The sequence below is a fragment of the Lampetra planeri genome, chromosome 25 (genome assembly GCF_965212315.1).
Source record: "Lampetra planeri chromosome 25, kcLamPlan1.2.h2, whole genome shotgun sequence".
Taxonomy (NCBI): domain Eukaryota; kingdom Metazoa; phylum Chordata; class Hyperoartia; order Petromyzontiformes; family Petromyzontidae; genus Lampetra; species Lampetra planeri.
Genome location: NC_136131.1, coordinates 7,203,714 through 7,229,704, shown reverse-complemented (window position 1 = coordinate 7,229,704; position 25,991 = coordinate 7,203,714). Strand labels below are relative to the sequence as shown.

Here is a 25,991-nt window from a genome sequence, read left to right as displayed (position 1 = left end):
ATCGGCTCAGCCAGCCCAGTGTCCTTCGCTCATTTTCAGAGGGGAGGGGGGGGGGCACTTTCGCCGATAAGACATCGGTGTCAGTAAGGTTCGTCACATTTGAAACCATTGGGGTTTGACAGTACGATGATGATGCAGACCTGTCAACATCTTACCAGTGCCTTACCTTATTACACACCAATTCAGGACCTTTTTGGTCACCCCGTGCCCTTCTAAATCTCAACGTTCATCCTCCAGTCCCATCACAAGAAACACAAATTTTTGTTCTTGTTTCCGCCAATGCCCCGCGTGCCTTGCAATGTAGAACACCGGGCGAAGGGCGAAGATTCACACCCACTGGATTCGATCTTCACGATGTGCGGTCACGATTCCGTTCAAGAACAAATGTTTTTGTTTTCTCTCTTTCGTACTGAAATAAAATGACGTGGGCAAAGTTGGCCAAAAAATAATACTGAAATATAGCAACATTCATGATGAAAACTAAAAGTAAGGAATATATGTACACAGGCCAACACAAACTAGACATCTAGGGGAATAGTTTTTTTACAAAAGTGCTGTGTAAAACGTTAAACTTGGGTAAACATTTTGCAACTTTTAAGACTGCATAAACACGCAAAAACTACAAACGGTACAGTAATCAAAGTGTGAACACAGACTCCATAGTAATTTTTTAATTGTTAAATAATTCTCTGCATTAACATTTAAACTTACACAAAATATAGCATGATAAATTCTGTATCAAAACAATCTATTTCAAGTGATACAGTCGTTTGATGCGAGCGTGCGCATAAGACGGTGAAGAGTGAGGTGTGACCCAAAGCAAGCAGAGCGAAACTGCAGCGCTGCAATGGCTCGGCTCCCACCACTGCTGCCAGTCGCGTGACGCCCACTAGAGGGAGCTCTAGAGACAAGATCCTTCAGAGCAGGGGTCGGCTACCTGGAACAGCATGCGGCGGCTCTTGAAATAGGAAAAAAATGGCTCTGTTATTTTGGTTGCCAACCCCTGGCCGTGGGAGCCCAGTTCACCGTGTGAGCCCAGATCACTGGGAGTCCAGATCACCGGGAGTCCAGATCACCGTAGGGAGGGGTCGGCAAACTGGCTCCGGAGCCGCATGCGGCTCATTAAGGACCGTTTTGAGACGTTATTTATGAAGGACCACCCCGTCTCGTATTCAACACGTGCATTGCGGCTGTTGAAAGAGTTTTTTTTTATCGAATTCGAACGAAAATGGTTTTTCTTATTTTAATTGCTGAACCCTGCCCTAGAGGGAGAGACTCGGCCTAAATTAGGAATTCAAGAAAGATGAAAATACTGTAATTGTAATACTTCGGAGCACCTGGACATGTAGAAAACAGTCATAGTGAGAGGTATACATTTAAATCATCTCGATTGAAAACTCATTTTTTCAGAACTGCCTTTTGTGTTTAGTAAGTTGTCCCTTCCCGCACCTCCGATTAGCACGGTTGGCTACATACGGTGTGTGCAAAAGAAGTTCAACATACGTACATACTGGATGTGGTGTGCTGGGTGCCGAATTATTGTCGGGTTACAGACCTGGAACGGATTCGGGTCGCACGGAAACTGGAGGAAGTGCGTGACAAGCGATCCACAGCCACAGTGGGAGGGACACGCTGCCGGATGTGGTGTGCCTGGCACAGATACTGCAATGTATTCTGGACAGACTCCGCCGAAATTGAACCCTGGGCGTTTGAGTGCCTGTAGCACGAAAGGTCAACTTACCCCAGGACATGTGACCTCAGTGGCACATCTCTCCGAGTTGACCAATTTAACTCCGTTACGTGCTTTGCGTGCCCGATGGACTGCTAAATTGTTAAATAAACAAGTATACTTGATGTACAACTTGTTTTTCATATACATATACAGGCATATACATAATTAACTAAATTTCTATGCAATCAATTTCTCATCCTGAAATTATTTCCCAGGATTCCACAAAATATTCCGCTGGGTGCGTGGCACTGACACGCAGCACCCATCCTCACCCCCCACCCCCACGGCGTCCGTAAACGACGTCTGCGGTGCAGCGAGTGAACGGACGAATGAGTGAGCGGTACAAAGCGACTGCATCGCCATGGGTGTCACAGTAAACAGATGCGTCCGTCAGTGGACTGCGAAAAGTGGCGTCCACACCCTGAGCACCATTGAAAAATCGCCGGGTGCCTGCTAACGACAGCCACAGCAGCAGCATTAGTAAAGTTCAACCGTAGTGTTTTCGTTTTCCTCCGCGCGTGGCCGCCTTATCGGCGGCATTTCACCGGAGCCGCCGCCCATCGGGGGATGTTTTTGACATCGTGGCGGGAGAGGAGGGGAGGAGCAAGTGGGGCGAGTGGCGCCAATGGCGGCGTCGTCTCCCGGCGCGGGCAAGCGTTAGCCACGCGGTGGCGGCGGTTTACGCCCCGGCGGCGGTGAGAGCCGTTATCTGTAGCCATTGGCGGCGTCAGCGTCAGCGTCATAGGCGAGGTTGGGTCGCAGCCAGCGCTCCGCCTCCTCCAAGGTGATCCCTTTGCGTGCCGCGTAATCCTCCACCTGGACGATGCAACGACACGTCAATAGTTATATCAACACAGCAATTACAACGATTTTTTAATTCGAGAAGTTGAATTTTTTCACAATAGCAAATGGGCTAGCAAATTTTTGTAAAATGGATGGAATGAAAAAATATATGCTCAGAGGGGTTGAAGTGAGGGTTTACTGACATGGGTGGAAAGCAGATGACAATATGGTGAATAGGCATGCGATGCAACCATGCAACACTATACATTATTACGGTTGTGATATATACATCAAGTAATTCGTGAGACTATTACAATGCACAGTATTCCAAATTGCATGCTCATGAAGCAGACAAAGCTTTACAAACAAGGCAGAAAACCTTGAATTATAACAAGACCAAAAAAAATGAATCCATCCTTGAGCTGAACCATGAACTTAAATCACAACACATGCCTAAAGACTGTGTATGGATAAAGACACTTCGCGAAGGGATGGGGGAGGAGAATGAACGAGCTGGACATTTAACCCTTGACCTCACTATCGTTGGACACTGATTGGGGGTGCGGTGCCATCACCTGCTCCTTGGTGATCTTGCCGACCCCAAAGTACGTGGACTTGGGGCTGGAGAAGTAGAGGCCGCACACAGAGGCCGCCGGGGACATGGCGAGGCTGTCGGTCAGTTCGATCCCTGGACGGGGGGCAAGTGGGTGGCATGCATAGAGGGATCAGTGACAGTGAAGTACGGGGAGCGGGAAGGAGTGCAGTGGGTGTGATGGGCGAGGCAGACGGAGAGACCCAGGGTGTGGCAGTAGGAGAGAGAGGGATGCAGGTAGGCAGGCACAGGGATTGAGAAATCGGAGGCACAGAGGACAGGAAGGTGAGAGCGGAAGAGGAGCACAATTAGAGGGAGAAAAGCAGAGGGGGACAGAGAAGGAGGAATGGAGAGAGATAACGACAGAGAGAAGGAGACCCTCATGAAACCGAGGTGAGTTCGAGAGCGATTGAGCGAGCCTACAATTCCAGGAGTGAGTGTGAGAGCGATCAATTCGAGCGATCGATCAATGAATCGATCGATCAATGAATCGATCGATCAATGAATCGATCGATCAATGAATCGATCGATCAATGAATCGATCGATCAATGAATCGATCGATCAATGAATCGATCGATCGTTGGTCCACGGCGGGGCGCTCACCCGTGTCCCGCTGCACGTTGGCGAGCCGCCACATGGCGATCTTCTCCGAGTGGTCGGGCTGGCTGGGGTAGCCCGGCGCCGGGCGGATGCCGTCGTAGCGCACGCGCAGCATCTCCGCCGTGTCGGCGCACTCATCCGGCGCATAGCGCCACAGCTCGCGGCGCACGCGAGCGTGCAGCTCCTCCGCAAACGCCTGTGTTCGGACGGGCGGCACCGCCGTGCCACGCACGCACACACGCACGCGTCAGCAACAGAGCGGACAACGCTACCCGGCACTGTCGCGGGATGGCCGACGGGGTTTCGGTGGCCCCGGCCAACGGATTCATAATGGCTGTGTCGAAGCACCAGCCGAGATATTTCGGATCTCAAGAACGTGACCCGGTTTAGTCCCAGAACAACCGCCGTTAAGTTTGCATGAAGTGGTGCTAGTTTCATTTAGCCTGGAAGGAGATGACGGAAGAAGATAAAAGCCGACCCCACATCTGAACTCGACGAGCTGCTGACGGCGGGTCCTGTGCTCGACTTTGATGTTGTCATGACCCACAACCCCTTGCTCAACGAGCTCCGGGAAAAGCCGCCGCGAATACGAGGGCACAACACACTGCACCGTCCGCGTGCGCGCTTCGGATGTTGGATGTTTGGCTCGTGGTGAGCTCCCCACCCCCCCCCCCAACTTCCCCAGCCCCCCACCCGCCCCCCGCCCCCCGCCCCTGGGTTAATGCCGACCTCGGCGAGGCGGTCGGCGATGGCCTTGACCATGATGGAGTGGTAGTCGTCGAGCTCGCGCTCGTAGCGCCGGCACTCTTCATCGGCGCCGAAGCAGCCGACGGCGAAGAGGCCGACGTAGTCGCGCACGCGGGCGCCGCGCGGCGCCACGAAGTCCGACAGGCACAGGTACGGGCCCGGATCCGACGAGTCCTTCTCCGCCTGCGCGCAAACACATCACATTACGTAGATCGTCGTTATTTTAAATAACGTGGTGGGATTTTATATCACGGAAAATCATGCGGCGGAGGCATTGCGCAATCTAACGCTTTCTAACGCCGCGGTTGTCCCCGGCGGCATTCAATCTGCGATCTCTGCGGCTGTGCCCTTGGCCCGGTAATTCCTTTGTCACATGCGCGGTCAGAGTACGGGGTAAAATAAAAAATGTGTGTAATAAGGTGGGAGCAGTGCCCCCCCCCACCCTCCCCCCCCACCCCCCCACCCTCCCCCCCCCACCACTACCCACGGGACCCCCACCTGCTGGCGCAGGCCGTGCAGCACGGCGACGGGCGAGGTCCCCTCCCCCACGTCGTCGTCGCTGTCCCCCCTCGCCTCCTCGTCGCCGCCGAAGACGTGGATGTCGTCGCCGACGGCGCACGCCGGCCAGAAGCCGACGACGCCGTTGCCGTGGAGACGCCCGCTGTCCAGCAGCTCCGAGAGCAGCGCGGTGGCGTCGGCGAAGAGGTTACGCGCCACCTCGCCTACGCACGAGGGGGCGGGGACGGAAGAGTGGACGAGCGGGCAGGTGAATGGGTGAGCGAGCCGTGGGTGGATGTCACGGGGCGAGTGCGTGAATGAGCAAGCCATCAGACACGCAAGAGGCACGCGAGCAAGCGATCGAAGGGGCAAGTGGGCGAGCGGGATTGTGTCTAAGCGAATAAGTGAGCGGGTAAGTAAGCGAACGGGTGAGCAATTGAAAGGGCGAGCGAGCGAGCGGTCGAACTCACCGACCGTCTTGTCCTTGAAGATCTTGGGGTAGGCGCGGTTGGGGTAGCGCCCGCGCAGCTGCCACACGTCGAAGAACGGACGCCAGTCGATGTAGGGCACGACGCGGTGCAGGTCGTAGTCACGGAAGACGCGCGTGCCCAGGAAGCTGGGCTGCACGGGTTGAGGGTGCGAGGCCCAGTCCACGTGCAGCGCGCGTTGTCGCGCCTGCTGCAGCCCCAGATATTTGCGGTCCTGCGACGGGGGGCGGGGAGGTAACGGTTAGGGCTGACGATTTTGGTGATGGCGAAACCTGGGCTGCGGGTCCACACAGGGCAGTAATGTAAACGATGTCGGCACTATCATCAGCACTACTACCACCATCACGAATACTATCATCGTCGTCAGGGGTTAGAGAGGCGATGGCCCCTGGGCGCGTATCCTTGGGCGAGTCGCGGTCGGTCACCTTCAGCGAGTCGTAGTGCTCCTGCCGCAGCTCCTCATATTCATCCGCCAGCTCCTCCACATAGTCCTGGCGCACGGTGCCATCCAGAAGGCTGCAGCACTGTGTCGCGCACGGAGACACGGATCGCTTGACGCTCGACACAAACCACGCGGAGGCCGTCCCATGGATAACACGAGTGATGATATTCGTGGTGGTGATGCTGGTGGTAGTGCTGGCGAACATGGCGGGAGTGGTGTTTGAGGACAATGGTGACAGTGCTGCCTGTGGTTGTTGTGGTGGTTGAGACGACGCACCACCACGACGCTGCGCGAGGCGTCCAGCACGTGAACCACGGTGCCACCGTAGCGCGGGGCGATCTTCACCGCTGTGTGCCGCCTGCGCTCGTCCAACCGCAACCACAACAACGTCAAACCACTTACAATGCAAGCGAAATCGTGATTATGGACCGGCGTCTGTGCAACAGTTGCACGGACCCCTCCCCACAGACCCCTTCTCTCGGACCCCTTCCCATGGGCCCCTTTTCACGGACCCCTTCCCACGGCCGCGCAGTCCACAGCTCAGGAACAAGAGCTCGACGGAAAACACGGCACACGTGACAAGTTAAAATCATCATTCAACTACTGCCGAGCCGAGTATGCACTGCAAACGGGAAGGAAAAAAACCTACAAGGCCCCCCCCCCCTCCCCGCTGCTTCGATCGAGGATGTCCGCGATCGGTGACACCCCCTCCCCCCCGCCCCCCATCTCCCAACCGCAGCCACTCACTGGGAAGTAGTGGCCCCACCAATGAGCAGGGGGATGCGCATCCCAACGCGCTCCATCTCCCGAGCGACATGAATCATCTCGTCCAGCGAGGGCGTGATGAGGCCGGACAGCCCGATGAAGTCTGGCGTGGGTGAGGGGGCAGCGGGTTGGGGCAGCAGGTAGGGGGAGAGGGGTAGGGGGGGGGGCATCAGAAGAAGTCGGGGCAGGGGTCAGTGGCAAAGTCACATTGGAAATTTTGCTTGAAGGGAAAGGGGACCCAGTGGTGTGGGGCTAAATGCAACCGTAACGCTGCGATGTAATTGGGGAATGTTATTGCCGACGACCAAATCACCCGGAATGCCACCGATATTGTCAGATCTCGAAAGCTAAGCTGGTTTTTGGCCTGAACTTCGTTTGGATGGGTGACCACCATTCACAGCAGCTTGTTATAGGCTGATGTGGGCCTATATTGCGGGCAGCAGAGAGCAGTGCAACACAAGCCATTGTTGTACTGTATTTCTATGCTCCCGCCTTCGCCAAACTACACTGACGGGCGTGGTCAAGTGTGGTCATATTACCTCCTCGATTCCTGCACCCTCCGCCCCCCTGCCCCTGCCAAGACTTGTGCCTCCACGGAGGCCCTCATCCAGCAGTGGATTCACAGATCGCCTGGCTTCAGCCCGGGCCCCTCACCTGCGCGGTGCTCCACGGCCGCCTGCAGGATCTTCTCGCACGGGGTCATGACCCCCAGGTCGATGACCCGGAAGTTGTTACATCCGAGCACCACGGAGACGATATTCTTGCCGATGTCGTGGACGTCGCCCTTCACAGTCGCCAGCACCATGGTGCCCTGGTACGGATCCTGCACGCACGCACGCGTGGGCGAGGTGAGGGTGGAGATGAGGGTGGAGGTGAGATAGAGGTGTGGCTGGGTGGCTCAGTGGGGATGATACACCATGGTGCCCTGGTACGGGTCCTGCACACACGCACGCACGCCTGGCGACACGGTACGCGCCGGAGGAGAGCCCTGGCGGCACGGAGCGGCGCTCTCATGGTGGCTGCGGTGCGGATTTCACAGCGTGCGCCACCCACCACCTCGTCGGTGCAGCCAGAGAGGATCATCTGCTCCGCGCGCTCCTTCTCCATGAACGGGATGAGGTGTCCCACTGCCTTCTTCATCACACGCGCCGACTTTATCACCTACATACACGGACAAAGATCCCCACCACCACCACCCGTGTAGGCTTCACAGACTGTATAGGAGCAAGTGCCGCAAATGAAGACTGGCACGGCACACAAGGGGCTAGCGGTGTAGTCGACACCACTGCTCGACCACCTTCGTCTCCCCAGTGCTTACACAAGGTGATCGTCTGAGGCTTAGTTGACCTCGGGACGACCTGAGCCTGATGCAGATATTCGCCACCGATCTTAGCCATGGCCGGGATTTGAACTCGGGCTACCGGGTTTGTAATCACTGCACTACAGCTCCGCCACACACCTACACAGCTCAGGCACTCGTTAATCTGCATCGCCCTCTGACCGTGTCACTGTCACCGCACCCATCATCTTAAACCCTTGAGGGTCAACCACCCGCATATTCACGTGCCTGGTTTCCAGTATATCCGGGACTGGTATCCCCCCTTTTGCCGGTTTCAATATTAAACTCTCAAAGATCGACTATCCCGGATATTGTAACCTTATGTGGGTATGTGGGTATACTTGGGCTGTTTTTATATATAGTATAAATTGATTATCTTTCATTTAATTTTATTTTTATTTTCTTGTTTTATTTAATTTAAATTTATGAATGATGCCCTGACTGGTGAGCATTTTAAATTTCGTTGTACTGGTGACAATGACAATAAACGATCTATCTATCTATTTATATTCTGGTCCCGGGGCGCCCCCTCCTCACCTGCGGCAGGAACATCTTTCCCTGCCCGAAGAGGTCGCCGACGACCTTCATGCCGCTCATGAGCGGGCCCTCGATGATGTGCAGCGGCCGCGCGTACTGGACGTGGTCGAGGCGAGCCTCCTCCGTGTCCTCCACCACAAATTTCTCGACGCCCTAGGGGGGAACCGGTCGCAGACGTCCGTCACGCGCGTCCGATTGGCGGGCGGGCGCTGCAGATGATGAATGCCGATCCATAAGCCGGGCCCCTGTCGTGCCCCCCAACCATCGGCCGGCTTTGTCCACATCCACGCGAGTGGTTGCGCAAGCAGGAAGTTAAACGGCGCGTCCCGGAGTTCGCGACATGCAGTGCGCGGACAGACGCGTCACCAAAATCCGCCGTCGCCGGACGGTGCAGTTCGTCTCTCCTGCGAGCAACCGCTCGCGCAACCGGTTGCTCAGACGTACACACACACAAGCGATTCAGTTGCGCGCAACCGAGGCAAGCAACTGACCGCTCAATGGATGCACACGTGTCAAATCGTGCAACCGAACGTCTAGTCCGGTTGTGATTTATGCAAATTACGTGAAAATTATATACAGATTACATGCGCGTATGTGCAGGCTAGAGATTACGAGGGCCAGGACGCATCTTGGCACCAAAGAAGGAGCATGGCCGGTGGTTGAGACTCACGGCCAAGCGGCAGCCACCCGAGAGAGGGACGTGCACCACGGAGATGGAGCGACGAGATCAGCTCGTGTGTAGGAGCTCGGCGGGATAGTAACACGGGTGGGGAGGCCTTCATCAAGTAGTGGGGAGAACGTGACCGATGATGGTCACGCGAGCACGCCATGCACACGCCCGGCCGTGCACATCTAAATCCCAGCGCTGGCGCCAGATGACCGTTCCCATTGCACCCAAGTACTCGTTTTTAGGCCGAGTAGGCATAGGGAAGGGTCAGGCCAAGTTGGCTGGTACCTTGACGAGGGCGTACTGCAGCCTGGACTCCACGGAGCCGCTCCTCCATTCGTCGTTTTGTAACGCCTTCTTGCAGCCTTTGGTGTGTAACTGTGGGGGTGCGAGGGGGGTCGGGGTGGAGGGGCGGTGGAAGGTTAAGGTGTCACACGCAGAGGTTGGGAAGCAGTGGGAGGAAGCGTGGGGTGGAGACAGGAGTTCTAGATTTGAAGCTTTCGTGACTGCAAGGATTCATATTCTTAGGTTTTTTTTTCGGTAAAGTCACGTAGGTAAAAACATTAAAATTAATAAAAAGTAAAATAAAATAAAAATCACGACGTTTCGGAGTGGTAGCTCCTGCAATCTCTCATTTACTTGATACAGCTGTCGTGGCTGTGACGGTTCCACCTGAAGACGGAAGCTTGTGTTGCCTCCGAAACGTCGTGATTTTTATTTTATTTTACTTTTTATTAATTTTAATGTTTTTACCTACGTGACTTTACCGAAAAAAAACCTAAGAATATGGAGACAGGAGGCCACAGAAGAGACTGGGGGAACCGGAGAGAGAAAACGATGCACGCACAGGCGGGCAAATGCACGCGCGCACGCACACGCGGGCAAACGCACGCACCTACACGTCGGCGGACACACGCACGCTCTTACACGTGAGCACACGCGCGCACCCACCTGTGCGTACTGCAGCAGCTTGTCCGTGGCTTCGGGGTCGCGGTTCCAGATGAGCTTCTCGCACATGTCCAGCAGGTCCTTGTCGATGTCGTCGTACACGGGGAGGCAGCCTGCATTCACGATGCCCATGTCCATGCCTGCCTGCTCCAAACACGCGCACATACAGAGACAAACACACACACATACAAACGTAGAGAGACACACAAACATATACATGGAGACAGACAGACACCCACATGCAAAGACATGCACTCACACAAAACAATCGATACAAGACATTAAAACCACTGACAACACGAAAAATCTCATTTTAGCTCAAGACCACTGTGCGGGTGAATCGATGTCACATGCCTCGCGTGGAGTTTGCGGTACAAGCAGTGTGTATGTGCATGTGCGTGCTACATACGGTGTGTGTTGTGTACATTGTGTCAACGGTGTGGGTGTATGATGTACTGTGAGCGGTATGTGTGTCTACTACACACGCTGTGCGTGTGTGGTGTGTGCGGGGCGTGTGCAGTGTGCGTGTGGTGCGTGTGCGGGTTCGTGTGTGGTGTATGTGATGTGTGTGGTGCGTGTGCGGGTTCGCGTGTGGTGTATGTGATGTGTGTGGTGTGTGTGCGGGTTCGCGTGTGGTGTATGTGATGTGTGTGGTGTGTGTGCGGTGCACGTTTGGTGTGTATGTGGTGCACGTGTGGTGCACGAGCGGGGCTTGCCTTGATGGCGTGATACAGGAACACGCCGTGCATGGCCTCCCTGATCGCCTCCATCCCGCGGAATGAGAAGGAGAGGTTCGAGAGGCCCCCGCTCACCCGCGCGCCGGGCAGCGTGGCCTGCCGTCCGTCGGGGCGAGAGCGTGGGGGTCACGTGGTGGGGGTCACGTGGGGGGTCACGCGGTGGTCACGCAGGGACAACTATCTCCAGACATTGTGTTGTGCCCCGTGTTCGTCTTGTGTCTCTGCGTTGTGTCTCGTACCAATTGTTACGTTAATGTGGTTCGAGATTTTCAGCATTTTTGAGATGAAAGTTGCATGAATGACGCAACGGTTTGACAATGAGAGGCTCCGGTGGGGAAGAGGGGGGGAGGCCCACCTTGATGCGCCGTGCAGCCTCCATGTAGGTGATGGCATAGAGGTTGTGCTCCTCCATGCCTGTGGCGATGGTAAGGATGTTGGGGTCGAAGATGATGTCGTTGGGGTTGAACCCGACCGAGCGCGTGAGCAGCTGGTAGGAGCGCGAGCAGATCTCCAGTTTGCGGTCGGCGTCCGTGGCCTGGGTGCAGCCCGCCGTCGCCTCAGTCAGTGTCGTCAGCATCATCATCATCATCATTGTTTTTATGAATATCCTCATCATTATGAGCATCGTCATTGCTGTCGTCATAATCAATATTATTTTCGTCGTCGTCATCATCACCACTTTCATGATAATGATAAGTATCATTATCATGACTATCCTCATTTTAACTATCACTGCCATGGTGGTAATCAAATCCTCATCATGACCAACGGTCAACATATATTCCACCACCATAATCACCACCACCACCACCACCTTCACCATCCACACATATAGATACCATCTTAACCAACAACACCATCATTACACCATCATCACCACCACCATCAGCATTCTTGTGATCTTTAGCATCATCTCCAACCCATTATAGGCGACCAACCACCGCCACCAGTACCATCACCACCCACGATCGTCGCCAGCGCCGCCACTCGCCTGCCCGATCTCGTCGAAGGCCATGACGACGAGGGCGGCCCCGTAGCGGCGCACGACCCGGGCCTTCTCCAGGAAGTCGGCCTCACCCTCCTTGAGGCTCACGCTGTTCACCACGCACTTGCCCTGGCAGCACTTGAGGCCGGCCTCGATCACCGCGAAGTTCGACGAGTCGATGCACAGCGGAACCTTTATTTATTTGACGGGGAAAGGAAGAGGGGAGATGGGTGAGCGGGAGATGGAAGTGGACATAAGTAGTTGTTTTTTCACTACTAGCTCCACTTTCCTCCCATATGTAAAACACACTGATTGGACGATAACATCTTAACATATAGACAACTGCAGAGCTTAGGCGAATGATGGCAGGGCCGGCTCAATCGGTAAGGCAGCAGCCACATTCTCTCGCTCTTCGAGAGCGAGTGAATCCTATTCGGCGGAGCATTACAAATTGACATTATTTTTGTTGTTAAAAGTGAAACCACCTTGGCGATGTCGGGCTCAGAGGCGATGAGCTTGCAGAAGTGCGCCATGGCCTCCACTCCGTTTAGCATCGCCTCGTCCATGTTGATGTCGAGGATCTGGGCACCGGACTCCACCTGGGACTTTGCAATCGCCAGGGCCTCCTGGCAAAGAGAGAGCACGAGAGAGAGAGAGAGAGCGAGAGAGAGCGAGAGAGAGAGAGAGAGCGAGAGAGAGAGAGCGAGAGAGAGAGAGCGAGCACGAGAGAGCCCAAATGGCGATTTGCCCTTTTCAGATTTTGTTCGGCTTTTTTCACAAGATGTTTACCTTTTAGTGATGGCCTCCGGCCCCCCCCCCCTCCCAGGTCTTCGACAACCCTTACGGCGCTGCGATGCCGCAACCCATCCATTGCATCTGTGCGCGAGCCGATTTTCCTGCTCCGTGTCCGTGGCGGTTGCCTCACGCGGACGCTTTCTCTCCATTGGCTGTGACTCCGTCACTGATCTCGACCACCGGACCATCATCCCTTCTCACTTTTAGGAACAGTCACCTTGCTGTCTGTAACGTGTAATCCCATTTGAGGAGGGTGGAGGAGGCTGGGGGAGGGTGGGGGCGAGTGGGGGCGAAGGAGGAGGAGATTGGAGGAGAGGAGAGGGGGGTTGTGGGCAGGGCAGGGGAGGGATGCGCACGCCTCACCTCGTACTTCCCGGCCGTGATGAGTTTCGCGAATCTGCGAGAGCCGGCGACGTTGCAGCGCTCGCCGATGTTGACGAAGTTGGTGTAGGGCCCGATGCGGAATGGCTCCAAGCCTAGGCCCGAGGGGTCAGGTGGTCAGGTGATCAGTGGGTCCGGGGACAGGGGTCGGCAGGGCACACCTTTTGAGTGCAAGGGTATGGTGAGGAGCGTTCAGAAGTTCACGACTCCACCTGCCCCTCGACATGGACGACCACCAGATACCCTGTGCTTGTACGAGAGTTGTGTGCGTATGCGTGCGTGCGTGCATACGCACACGTGCGTGTGCCCGTGTGTGCCCGCGTGTTTGTGTGTGTGTGTGCATACCCGCAAGCTGCATGTAGCCATCATGGGGGGATGTGGGTGGGACCCTGGGCTTGCACGTCCGCACCGCCTCCGCTATCGCCCTGCGGGGTCACACAGCAGAGCCATGCCGCACGGGGACAGTGAAGAGGTGGGGTAGAGGGGAGCAGGGTACAGGTATTGGCGGGGAGGGAGGGATAGTGAAGTGGTGGGGGGAGTGAAGCGGTGGGGGGGGGGGGGGAGGCGGTGGGGAGTGAATCGGTGGGGGGAGTTAAGAGACGGAGGAGAGGAGCGGCGGGGGGGGTGAAGCGGCGGGGGGAGTAAAGTAGTGGGGGGGGAGTGAAGAGGCGGGGGGGGGGGGGAGTGAAGCGGTGGGGGGGGGGGAGGGGGGGGGGAGTGAAGCGGTGGGGGGGGGGGGTGAAGCGGTGGGGGGAGAGAAGAGGCGGGGGTGGGGGGGGAGTGTTCGCGGAGGCGGGGTGAGGGGAAGGGGGCTTACTTGATGTGTGCGGGGGTCGTGCCACAGCAGCCACCCACGATGTTGACGAGGCCGTCCTGGGCGAAGCTCTGCACAACGTCGATAAACAACAATGAACAACAATGCACGACGACAAACAACGACAGATCAAGAGACTCAGTGAGGCTTTCCTGGGTAAACAAGCAAAATAAAAAAACATATAAAAATATATCACAGGTACCAAAGCATAACAATACTTTTATTAGCCTGCCTTGACAAGGTTATTAGCTTGATAGCTACTTTGTTCATTAGCCCATTGGGTGATTGATTGATTGCAAGCGAGCTGGGGAGGCTTGTGTGGGGTGCACGGGTCAAAGGGTCACGGACCTTGAGGTGCCCTGCCGTCATCTCCGGCGTTTCGTCGTAATCGCCAAACGTGTTTGGTAGACCTGGAACGCACAGCACACAGCGCACACCCCCAAGGTTACTCATCTCACACACACACGCCGCACACCCCCACCGACACTCATCTCACACACACACGCCGCACACCCCCACCGACACTCATCTCACACACACACGCCGCACACCCCCACCGACACTCATCTCACACACACACGCCGCACACCCCCACCGACACTCATCTCACACATCTCACACACACGCCGCACACCCCCACCGATAGGTGAGGTTCCTCACCTGCGTTGGGGTAGCAGATGACGAAGGAGGATGTCGCTTTGCCGATGGCCTCGACGAAGGGCCTCATGTCGGCCGCCCCCAGCGCGCAGTTCAGGCCGAGGCTGTGGGAACCAAGCGGCACGGCAGTTGTGAGCGTCGTGGTGCGAGTTTAACAATATGTTTTTTCCGCACCATCTATTATCCTGTCCGCAATAAGTTTCTGGCATGGGTTTCACATCAATAGCTTCGTTGTTGTTTGCTCTCTCGTTAGTGCGCACACTCCCTGCACAGTGCGATGATGGCCTGTAACCGGCGCAAGCCCCAATGATCCCTGGGGCCGTGCTCGTCCTCGTACTGGAGCTGCTCGGCTCAATGGGGTCTCGCCGTCTTCAATAATAATAATAACAAAGTCCGAGTACAATCGTAAGTGTCGTGGCACGAGGGTGACGGCGGTAGCGAATGACGCATCGCACCACATGGGCTGGCTGTGCGAGACGCTGATGACGAACGCCTCCCCCGTCTGCCCCGACAGCGTGCGGCCACTCTTGTCCACGATTGTGCCCGACACCTCGACGCGCACACGCACAAATGTACACGAGCCGTCACAAAGGGACACACACGACACAAGGTAAATGTGAAAATATGCAACGTGTCGAGTTTGCGTTCAACACTTACAAAGATCGGTTTCGGCTCAAATTCCGCTTCAAAGAGCAGCTGCAGAGCAAAGAGAGCGGCCTGCACAAAAACACAAATAAAAAGAATGACTTGTGATTCAAGTTCACATGAACCTTATTCTTCTGCCCGGTATAGCCTCCACTCACGTGCTCCCAATTCTCCACTCACTCCTGTTCTGGGCCATCACCTCCACATCCCTTGGTCTTTGTTCCCCAACTCCTCCACGACCAGAACCCCTACCCCTTACCCTCAGTCCACTCACCCCTCCCACTCTCTCCACTCGCCCCTCCCCTTCTCCACTCGCCACACCCCCGCGCCACTTGCCTTGGCATTGGCGGTGTCGAAGATTGTCTCGACCAGCATGATGTCGGCACCACCGTCCAGCAGCCCGCGCGCCTGCTCCGTGTAGGCCTGCACCAGCTCGTCAAACGCTAGCCACGGGGTAGGCAGGAAGGTCGGGGGGAGGAAGGGGGCGGGGGGCACAGCTTGTAGTGTATTTCGACGCACAGCGCTCGCAAGGGAAGGTTAGCCCCAAGGTATTCAAATTATTGAGACATAGATTCAAATGTATTATTTTTGTCGTTTTACCAATTTTATCCCGATTGTGCTAGCAAAACGGTGACACATCGTTAGACGAAGCCACCATTCGGAACTCTTGCAGAGCAATGCAACTCTGAGTGCTAGAGAATGACCCGCGAAAGCAGACCATGTCGAGCTACCTCCGAGGCACCTGTTGGCATTCTGCCGCATCTGTCGCAACTTGCCCAACGCGCGAAAGCCCAAATGTCCTAGAGTCCCTCCCCGGCTCCGCTGGAGGACTTACTGACGTTCCTGAACTCGGGTTTCTCCACGGACGGCGAGACGGACAGCGTCTTGTTTGTGGGGCCCATGGCGCCGGCGACGAACCTGCGCACACCTGCACAGAGCAACACCGCCAGCGGAGAGTTCCCGAGCCACGTCGATGCGCAAATGCCACCGTCGGCAACGTCCCCACCACGTACACGCCACCGTCAACTCGCACGTTCAACGACTCGCGACGTACGACGTGCGCATCACGGGCATGGAGACCGACGGAGAAAATGGAGCAAAAACTGTAGAGGGTGCAAAGCAGCATGAAGAGACGCACGCTTGGAAAAAGACTGCGACAAAGAAAGAGGAGCACGTGGATTAGAGGGCGACTGACGTGGCAACAATAGGACAATCGGGAAGGACATGCGGAGGTAGGACAATAAAAAAAATGAGTGGGACCACGCCACGACGCATCGCTGGCGAGGGATAAGGACCAGGCAGTCAAAGACGAGCGCCGGAGCGGCAGCCGAAAAAAAGGAACCCCTTCCCCGAGGACGTCCACCATGGGCATGGAGCGATGAAAAAACAGTTCGTGTGCAGTGGCGAGACGAATTGTTACATCGCAAAACCGCGAGCGATGATGTCAAAGATCCAGGAGTCGACAGAACACGGTCGGTTATGACGACGCCGAGGTGCATGCTGCGTGGATCGCGCGTGGCAACGCAGGTCGCGGCAGGTCGCCCGTACCCGTCTCGGCGCCCACATCCTTGGCTGCCCTCTTGGCCAGCTCCGCCGACACCTTGTTCAGCTCGTACGCCTGCAAGACAAGAGCACAGAATGTGAAGGCCCAACGTCTGACACCCACGCGTGGGCAACCGGGACCGCCTCGTCCTGAGCTGCGCTCCGTCGACACTGCGCCCAACCAACTCACTATGGCGCTGCCCTGGAGCATAATGGTTAAAAAAGTGTACAAAGCAGTACTATGTTCTGTGCCTCCACACGTATGCATGTACGTATGTTGAACTTCTTTCGCACCGTACGCAGCCAACCATGCAAAGCGGAGGTAAACAAAACACATCGTTAATCTCTCGATTGTCCCAGACCAGTAGTGTCCGGTGGCAACGTAAATAAATGCCGCCGAATAATATCGGTGTGGAAAGCCAGACTATTACCCCAGAGAAGCGTGTGGCGATCCAACCGCAGATAAGTCGCGGAAACGCCACTCATTTAAATAAGCAACTAGAGTTGAACTGCAACTCGACTTGTGGGACAACCTTAAGGCTTCCCTCGAGTCGACCCGGGTCATTCGTCGCCCCCCCCTCCCCAGCCACCAGCCCCACCCCCCGTGTAGTCTGACCCACTGTCACGCACCACATGTGCCAAGCCTACGCGTAACCAGCCTGCACACAGCTCCAGTTGGCTGCCCATTCGGACAGGAACCTCAATTCCCCAGATGTGCGACTTGCACTCCTAGGGCTGGCCAGACCTCCACATCAAAATGCAGGACCAGCAGATGATTTAATATTTCGGGAAAGTGCGGCCCGACCCGCGCGACGACTCGAGTTGCTCGGAAAATGTCACATTAATGCCAATTCCGGTTGTTCATCCGTCAACTTGATTGCCGTGAGAAATCAGATCAACTCAAGATGGTCCCATGGCCATGTGACGCAGGGGTCGCCCTGCGGATCCACTGCTGTTTAGTCCAACCACCATCACCACCACCACGCACCATGTGCTCCAGGCCGTAATCAGCCTGCGCGATGCTCGTCCCACTGAACGTGTTCGTCTCGATGATGTCCGCCCCGGCGAGGAGGTATTCCTATACGAGCACGCACACACGCACGCACACACGCACACACGCACACAGGCACGCACACCCACAAATGAACACAAAAATCCCCCGAATAGCCTGAACAGACCGTCAGGGCAAATGCTGTTAGAATGCCTGCAGAGGACAACACAGTGTGGCCAGCACCACCCTCACACATATATACAAACACCCACACACAGAGACTTACAAAGACAAAGATCCCCCCCACTGTAGCCATACAGACCGCCTGCGCACACAGTAGCCATACAGACAGTTGGCAAAAGTGCTGTCAGCGAGCATCTGTACAGTTCCAGAGGTCGATCTCCGACACAGAGTGGTGCGCTGCTTTCTGCCAATGGTCCAAATGAGAACGTGTTTGTCTCGCGACACCAACGCCGATGGCACGAGAAGAAATAGAGCAAAGGTAAAGGCGCAGGGCTGCGATCGTTTGCTCACGCCACCGCTGGCAGAAGGGCCTTCACCAGAGGGAGCTCTGGAGAGACCCTCTAGACTGAAGGTGCTTGGCCTACTCTTCCACGCTGGTCAGGCGTCTTCGAAGAAGTAGCTGTACCCACACTTTATCACAATTAGAATATATAACAAGAATATCACTGGGTGGTAGATGTGACAAAGCAAAACCACGGACTCATCAATTTACCTCCCCCGGTAGACAGCAAAACTCGACAATTTTGACAAAACCTGCAATCGCGCCACGGGTTTGCATCACGCAGCGCTCAGGTCAGAGGTCGTGATGGTCATCATTTTTTGTTACTGTGTGGTGGGAGGAGTAAAGGTCTCGATCGCCGCTTGCGCAACCCGCCTCTCTTGCGAGGCCAGCGGCACGCTGCGAAGCGACTCGTGTCCCCTCGTTGACTTTGCTCAAACTTCCAGTCACGCGACGCACGCTCTGTTTGCTTTGCACGGGGCAGGAGACGATGGCGTAGCCACAGAGTGCGCAGGCGGTGCAACTGCCCCGGGGAAGTCACAGGCCGGAGGGGCCCCGCGGGAGGGGACCTCAGGGCTGTCGTGTGGAGTGGGGGGATCCCCGTCGTGCTGCTGCTGGAGTCTTCACCGTCTCGGCGTCGCCAGTCAGGCGGTCTACCAGCTGTCCTGACTGGGAACCGTAATTGCTAAGTGTCACTGTCAGGCCGCGTTAATAAACAGTGCCTCCTACTCTTAGTGTCTCTGAGTCAGTCACGACACATGCATGTCGTGTGATCGCCATAATCCATGGGGTTTCCTCGTCATTTGGGGGGAGCAGTGGATGTGGACTCATGTTCGAGCAACCACGAGGAAGGGAGTGACGTTCCTTCTCTCTCTCCCGCACGCGGGCACACACCCTGTGGATGCCGTAGATGACGTCAGGCCGCGTAATGCTCAGGAGGTCGTTGTTGCCCTGGAGAGGCCGGGAGTGCTCGCGGAAGGCGTCACCGCGGAAGTCCTCCTCGGCAAGCTGGTGCTGCTGGATCATGGTGCCCATGCCGCCGTCCAGCACCATGATGCGATCGCGCAGCACGGAGGGGAGCAGCTCCCTCAGGTTCACTGCCGGCGCAAGCGAGCGGACGGGAACATGGACGGACGGACAGACGGGCGGACATGCATACGTGTCGATACGCAGCGAAGGCGAGAAGCAGAAACACGACTACAGATGCACGTACACAGGAAACCGATACCCCTGTTACACTCGCACATCAGAGCCGTGCCAGCACAGGACCAGCGTGGCATGGGTGGTTTTCCACTGACATTTTACGGAGCCGAGTTGAGCTAGAACCCGAGTGGTGACACGTTGGTCTGAAGAGAACATCTGAATCCGAGTCGAACCGGTGCTAATAGAGGCATGCAACACGCGTGATGTCAGTCGGTGCGACTCGAACGCAGTGTCACCGCATCACCTATGCATCTTGAGGTCACTTAAATGCGTTGGTAGCACGATTCAGTTCATGCAGTGGAAAAATAAATCCGTGCCTTCTGACCCGTACCATGCTGGCTTGGTATGGCCCCAGCACGGCTCGGATGTGCAAGTGGAAAAGAGGCAAGAGACATACGGGCGCAGACACACCGCGTTCAACCGCACCGCTAACGCACGTGCACAGCAACGGCCGCCGTTCTCCACTGAGTAACTTCCACGTGACCAAGGTGCTCGTGCTAGGCGAGGTGTACTTTGAGGTCACGTGAAGTGTCGAAGGCTCACTGGCAGGAGGTCACGGGACAGACCCAGGCCACCAGCAAACACGGCGAGGAATGCATCGCAGCGCAATCTCACTTCTAGTTTTAATCTCTTATCCGATGAACACAACTCCCTAGGCACAGGGACAAACGACTTTACATTAAAACACACACACGCGCAAGGCCACACTCACACACCATCTCTGTCAGCACATCACAGCTCACCCAGTGAGCACACAGCCAACAAGACAAACGTCCGCCCAGTGTCCTTTTGTGAAACAGACAGTTATACCGTTCGTATAAAATCCCTCATGTTTCATCTCCTGCTGGAAAGCCTCCTCCCCACGGGTTGTAGGGGTGAAGGTAGAGAACAGAGACAAGGGAGCACAGAAGTATAGTACAACAATGGATTTTGCTGCACTGCTGCCAACAGAGTAGCCCTGACAGCAGCATGAAACACCGGATATGCATGGTGGTGGTGGCCCATCTAAGTGCTATCCAGGCACTAACCGTGCTCAGCCTGCGGGATTTTAACGAGATCCTGGCGAGTTCCAGGAGATACACGGCCCAAGGAGGTGGCAGCTGCCGATCGAGACCCATGGAGCATACCATACCAGAACACTCATTAAAAAATTGTCATCACTCGCGCTTCGGGTGGGTGGGGTGGGGTGGACCCTCACACACTGGGCTCCGTGCCCAGCCCGCCTAGAGAATAAAGGGGGGACACTGCATTCGGTTCTCCGCATCTCCCCGTGAGATGAGAGGACCGCCTATGGCTGGGAAACAGTACTGCGGGCGAGGTGAGAGGTCACGGCTTGGCGGGGGGAGGGCCTCTTTCTAGAAATGTCCGGTGGGTTCAGCGTGGTGCACGGTGAATGGAGTTCAAAAGAACTTGCATACAAACACCTTGCGAAAGACCCAACGCAGAAGATCCCTGCGTCTAATCTTCCACAAGGGCTCATGGTCCACCCCAAATCGCATCTACTGCGCAAACCATGTCAGATGCAGCATGTACCTGATGCACACATGGAAAATTCTGGATGATCACAGTGCGACTGTGGTCATCCAGAAGAGACCCTACAACGTATAACGACACAGTGCCCAATCCACAAATACGAAGGAGACCCCACAGCGATAAACTTCCCTGTCCTGACGCAGTTATCTGGCTTGGCCACAAGAATGTGAAATTGTAGTTGTGGCTCTGCATCTACATTGGCCATACGAAAGGTTGAAGTGAAGCAAAGTACAGTACAACGCCGGACGTCTGCCTCGCCAGAGTCCGAGGAGAGGTTAGGTCTTCCATCATCAGTCCCCCACTGGACTAAAACAAAGCGGTAAAAAAGACCACTGCATGCGTGGGAAACCGTCTTGCTGTGATTTAGGAGTAAGCGAATGTCTTCGAGATTTGAAAATCTATTTTTTTTTTACAGGAGGAAAAACCAAAACGAATTACGAATCAGAAAATTCGGCTGCGGAACACCTACTTGTTTAGTTTGTTACGCGAGTGCGCAAGCAGTTACAAGCGCGACTGGGAGAGCAAAAAAGAACTCACCGCCAGGGCTGTTAGAACTGCCCCACACCAGCAGAATACACAGTCAATTATCATCAGTTTTAGAACGAGGCAAAAGGCCACAGGGTGCAGCGGTGGTTATTAGTGTGCCATGCTATGAACCCGGTGACCCGAGTTCAATAGACAGTCACAGCTAATATCAGTGGCAGGTTATAACAGAACCATGACTGACTTGGCAGCCAAGTGAGATGTTTAATTTTTTATAAGGCATGAAGGAAACTGGATTGACAGACAGACCCTCTGCAGTAAATGCGGGGAGCCGAGAAGAATGGCCTCAGCTTTGTTGCCGTCAAGTCGCAGGAAATCATCCTGCAAACACCGGCATTGAACTTCAGCCAAACAAGTGGTGACAGAAGAGGAGGCAGGTGAGAGGTCAGACTTGGGGTTTGAATACATTCGTATGGCATTGGCATAGAAACGGCAGGAGACATCGAACCATTAGAAAAATTAGATCAAGTGAAGTTTTGTAGAAGCAGAATAGCAGGGACCCCCTAAGGGACAGCAGAAGAGACCGTGCCAAAGTAATTGGTGCAATGAGAACGGCTGGATTTAATATTTACAGTATTTGTTTTTATGAGGTTATTGTGACTTTAAACATCTCTTTTGCAATGGACGCCCGCATCGCTAAGCAATGCTGAGAACATTTACGTGATGGAAACGCTGCTGAATAATATTGGTCTGAAAATTGTATTTTAATCACATTGAAACACAATGGTGCCGTTTTATGTAAATTACATTAGTTTGAAAAGGGTGTCACACCTTAACATGTTAAACGTGCTCTTCCCCTTTTAACACATTTATATACATTTTCAAGAGGGTGCTGCAAGGTCATCATCAGCCGTGGTCAAGCCACTGTTGCACAAAGGCGTCCCCAATCCACCACCACCTCCAACTATTCTGACAAAATCTCCCAGGTTCAGGGGCCAAAATAACCTTTACAACTCGGAATGAAGACAATCCATGCTCCTTTGCAGCACATGCATTTGCGAGGTAATCAGTACAGTGTCCCAACTTATCTTTTACGGGGGGGGGGGGGGTCGCAAATATACAGGCCACGGGGTCAGGAGGTCAGAAAGCTGAGTTGGCACTGCCGAAGTCAAGGGTTGGAATGCAGAAACCTGGCCGATCTCCAAAAGGTGGCGATGTGATGACCGATCTCAGCCCCATGCACAAATTAAATGAAAGCACGCAAGAAAATATCCCATAGAATCACAATTCGGATTATCAGGGTTGGGAGACAGGGACCGATAAATGAGGGGCATAGCCATTACAGATTATACGGGAGCTGGATTCAGAGTGGTGTAAAGAAAACAAATGCTCGTTTAGGCTGTTTTATTTTCTTTATGTCAAAAGAGTTTTGGTTAGATCACTCTCTCTCTCATTGTCATCCCTTCCCCCTTACTTAACAAAAAGTTTCACTTTCCCCCATTCGGTGCCATCCCATCCTGTATGGTCTGCGGCAGCGAGCCCGGGAAATCTTCCCAATCCCGTGCTTTTCATAACCGGTTCGGCTTATGTTGGCGGTGTGTACACGTGTCATGACGTGATGTATCGAGTCCGCACATTGCCTCAATAAAAATGAATGCCTATTTTGACTAAATTCCAGCAGTGCAAATTAAAAGACGGCTCACGCATCAGTGGCGAGTGATAAACAAACCCTATGCACTCCACCAAGCCACCTCTAGACTCCTTCACCAACACGCAGAGACCACCATGATGAAGTATGGTTCAGAGAGGGCCTCATGACAAATGGCCGAGTGAAGCTGTGAAAGTGACACGCAAAGAAATATTAATTCTAGAGGTGTTGGCACGTAATACCGGACGCATATAAAATACACAGAGATACACAAACACTCACAAAGACACACACACACACAGAGGCGTACATACCGACACACCCAAATACCGAAACACACACACTGGAACAAACTACCACATACACATTGACACACACCGGAATATACTGGAACACACACACACACTTACACAAAGATCCCCCTTACAGCCATACCGTCTGTTGTGGGGTTAGTGCCGTTCGCGAGCATCTACTGACACATCGAGACACACCGCACTCGCACTCATACTTGTATCACAAAAAGACAAAGATCCCCCCCCCGTGTAGCTTAACAGACTGTAGGGGCAAGTGCTGTTAGCGAGCACCTATGAAGGCCGACACGGTACACGATGGGGTGGGTGGCCAGCACCACGCCCGATCGCCTTCGTCTCCCCAGTGGCGATGTTTACACACCGCACCAGGTACTCATTTGAGGCCGAGTCGACCTAGAGGAAGCCCATGACCGGTTGAGATAATCATCACCGGTGTTGGCCGTGAGCGGGAATCGAACTCGGGTGGCTGGGTCCGTAGCGCGGCGCGCTAACCGCTGCACCACCGTTCCCCCTGCACATACATACACACACTGACGACACACACTGGAACACACGCGCACAAACAGCAAAGATCCCCTACATATTGGCTTCAGACCCTTGGGGCAAATGCTGTGAGCGAGCACCTTTATACAGTACACTGACACACAGTGGCACACTGGAATACAGCACACACACACACCGACACGTGCACACACCGACACACGCACACACCGGCACGCGCACTGACACACACACCGACACGCGCACACGCACGCGTACCGACACGGACACGTGCACGCACGCGTCTGTCATAACAAACACACGCGCCCTCCACGTGCACTCTTGGCAGGCAAGTGCCACAACCACAGACGCCGGCATTCAAAAACACCCAGCGGTCTTCATCATCATGATCGTCGGTCATGATCAATCCACTGCTGCATGAAGATCTCCCCCCTCCTCTGCGCGGATCCGTTGCCAGGCAATCAGCCGCCCGGCACCTGAACGCACGATCGGGATTTCATCGCTCCATCTCCTCGGAGCGAGGAGAAAACACCGCGGAGAAATACGAGGGGAGAGCAAACACACACACACGCACATAACTATGTAGCGATAACGCCGCCGTAACCCAGCAACCTACTTGCTGTACTATCGTTACAAGCTGGGTGTCTTGTACAAAGACAAAGATCCCCCGTATAGCCTGGACAGACTGTTAGGGCAAGTGCTGTTAGCGAGCACCTATTAAGGCCGATACGGTACACGAGGGGTGGGTAGCCAGCACAACGCCCGACCGCTTTTGTTTCCCCAGTGGCGATGTTTACACTCCGCACCAGGTACTATTTTAGGCTGAGTCGACCCAGGGGAGGGCCCAGGACCGGTTCAGATAATCGTCACTGGTGTTGGCCATGAGCGGGAATCGAACTTGGGTCGCCAGGTTCGTAGCGCAGCACGGTAACCGCTACACACACACGCGACCACTGATCGCACCCACACATTATAAACCACACGTGACCCACCCATCACATCGTGATCCACCGACCCACCCACCCATTCGTCTCACGCGCGGCGGGGGGCGGGGGGTGTGGACTCACGCTTTCCCGCCGCACCCGCCCCGAGTGTCGGAGGCATCGTGCAGGCTCTAGCAACTCCGCGACTGGCAACAACAGCAGCCGCTGTTGCGATTGCAACCTTTGACAGAGGGAGCCCCGTCACCGCAGAACGACAACTTGGCGCTCACGGGCAAAAGACGGAGGCGCCGGGTTGGGCGCGCGCTTTTATACCCTCACCCGGCCACGGTTGACCAATCAGAGGCGCGGAAATACCGCGTGACGTCACCCCCGCCTCCCCAATAACATGCCGCGTGACGTAAAACGCTGTTGGACGTCGTTGTCGTATGACGTCATGTTTCTATCTGGGTTATTGCCAATTAAAAAAACCATCAGAAAATGTTTTTTTATATTTAAATAAATATTTTTTACATATTTCATTTTCATCAGCCACCGCCTACCCACCCCATGGTGTAAGCAAGTGCAATCTCCAACTCTTATTTTCTACTCTTTCTGACCTCTATATTTTACGAAGAGCCATTCCCTGAAATGTCCCCTAATTATTGTTTTCAGTATAAGGCCACACACAGTGTAATTGACAAATGTGCCGAGTTAAAAAATTATATATTTGCGGGTCTTTTAATCCCCTTTTCTCACCGAGAGATCGAATGTATTATGTAAACAAATTTATGTTTCCAATCGGAGGTGGCACCAGATATGAACCTGCAAAAGGGACTTAGGTTTGTCCAGCACTCAATGATACAGCTGTGTTTTAGATTAAGTGTTCATTCATTTGTGGCAGGTGAATGGTATTCAGTTTAACGATGAGCACGGCCTTCTGTCTCTTTCCTGGTCTCGTTCCCACCAGAATTTAAGACAGGGACACGGACCGAAAGCTCACCAGGGGTGCGGTTCCCCACCGTTCCCTTGTTAGTTGTCTCATTACACTGTCCTCAACGTGAGACTCAACATCATTACCACCACCATCATCACATTTCAACCTCGCAATTCAGTCACAACAGAGAGATATGCGAAGGTGGTTCATTGTCCGCTCATCTATTCTATAACTCACTCTCCGCGA

At 54.6% G+C, this 25,991-nt stretch overlaps 1 protein-coding gene across 1 annotated transcript; it reads right to left on the bottom strand.

The window, feature by feature from the left end:
• Positions 1–656: 656 nt before the first annotated feature.
• On the bottom strand, positions 657–25,918 carry MTR (5-methyltetrahydrofolate-homocysteine methyltransferase). The gene is made up of 31 exons (XM_078606105.1): positions 24,956–25,918; positions 19,104–19,306; positions 17,684–17,773; positions 16,702–16,771; positions 15,989–16,081; positions 15,490–15,596; positions 15,166–15,225; positions 14,964–15,058; positions 14,512–14,612; positions 14,200–14,261; positions 13,855–13,922; positions 13,383–13,462; positions 13,020–13,132; positions 12,347–12,487; positions 11,868–12,053; positions 11,232–11,411; positions 10,856–10,972; positions 10,143–10,283; positions 9,480–9,569; positions 8,525–8,677; positions 7,702–7,809; positions 7,303–7,471; positions 6,631–6,751; positions 6,160–6,241; positions 5,867–5,965; positions 5,424–5,655; positions 4,954–5,177; positions 4,438–4,638; positions 3,712–3,904; positions 3,091–3,203; positions 657–2,548 (listed from the first exon to the last, which is right to left on the bottom strand). The coding sequence occupies exons 1-31, from the start codon at positions 24,990–24,992 to the stop codon at positions 2,438–2,440; spliced, it is 3,840 nt and encodes a 1,279-aa protein (XP_078462231.1). The 5' UTR covers positions 24,993–25,918; the 3' UTR covers positions 657–2,437.
• Between the last annotated feature and the right edge of the window lie 73 nt (positions 25,919–25,991).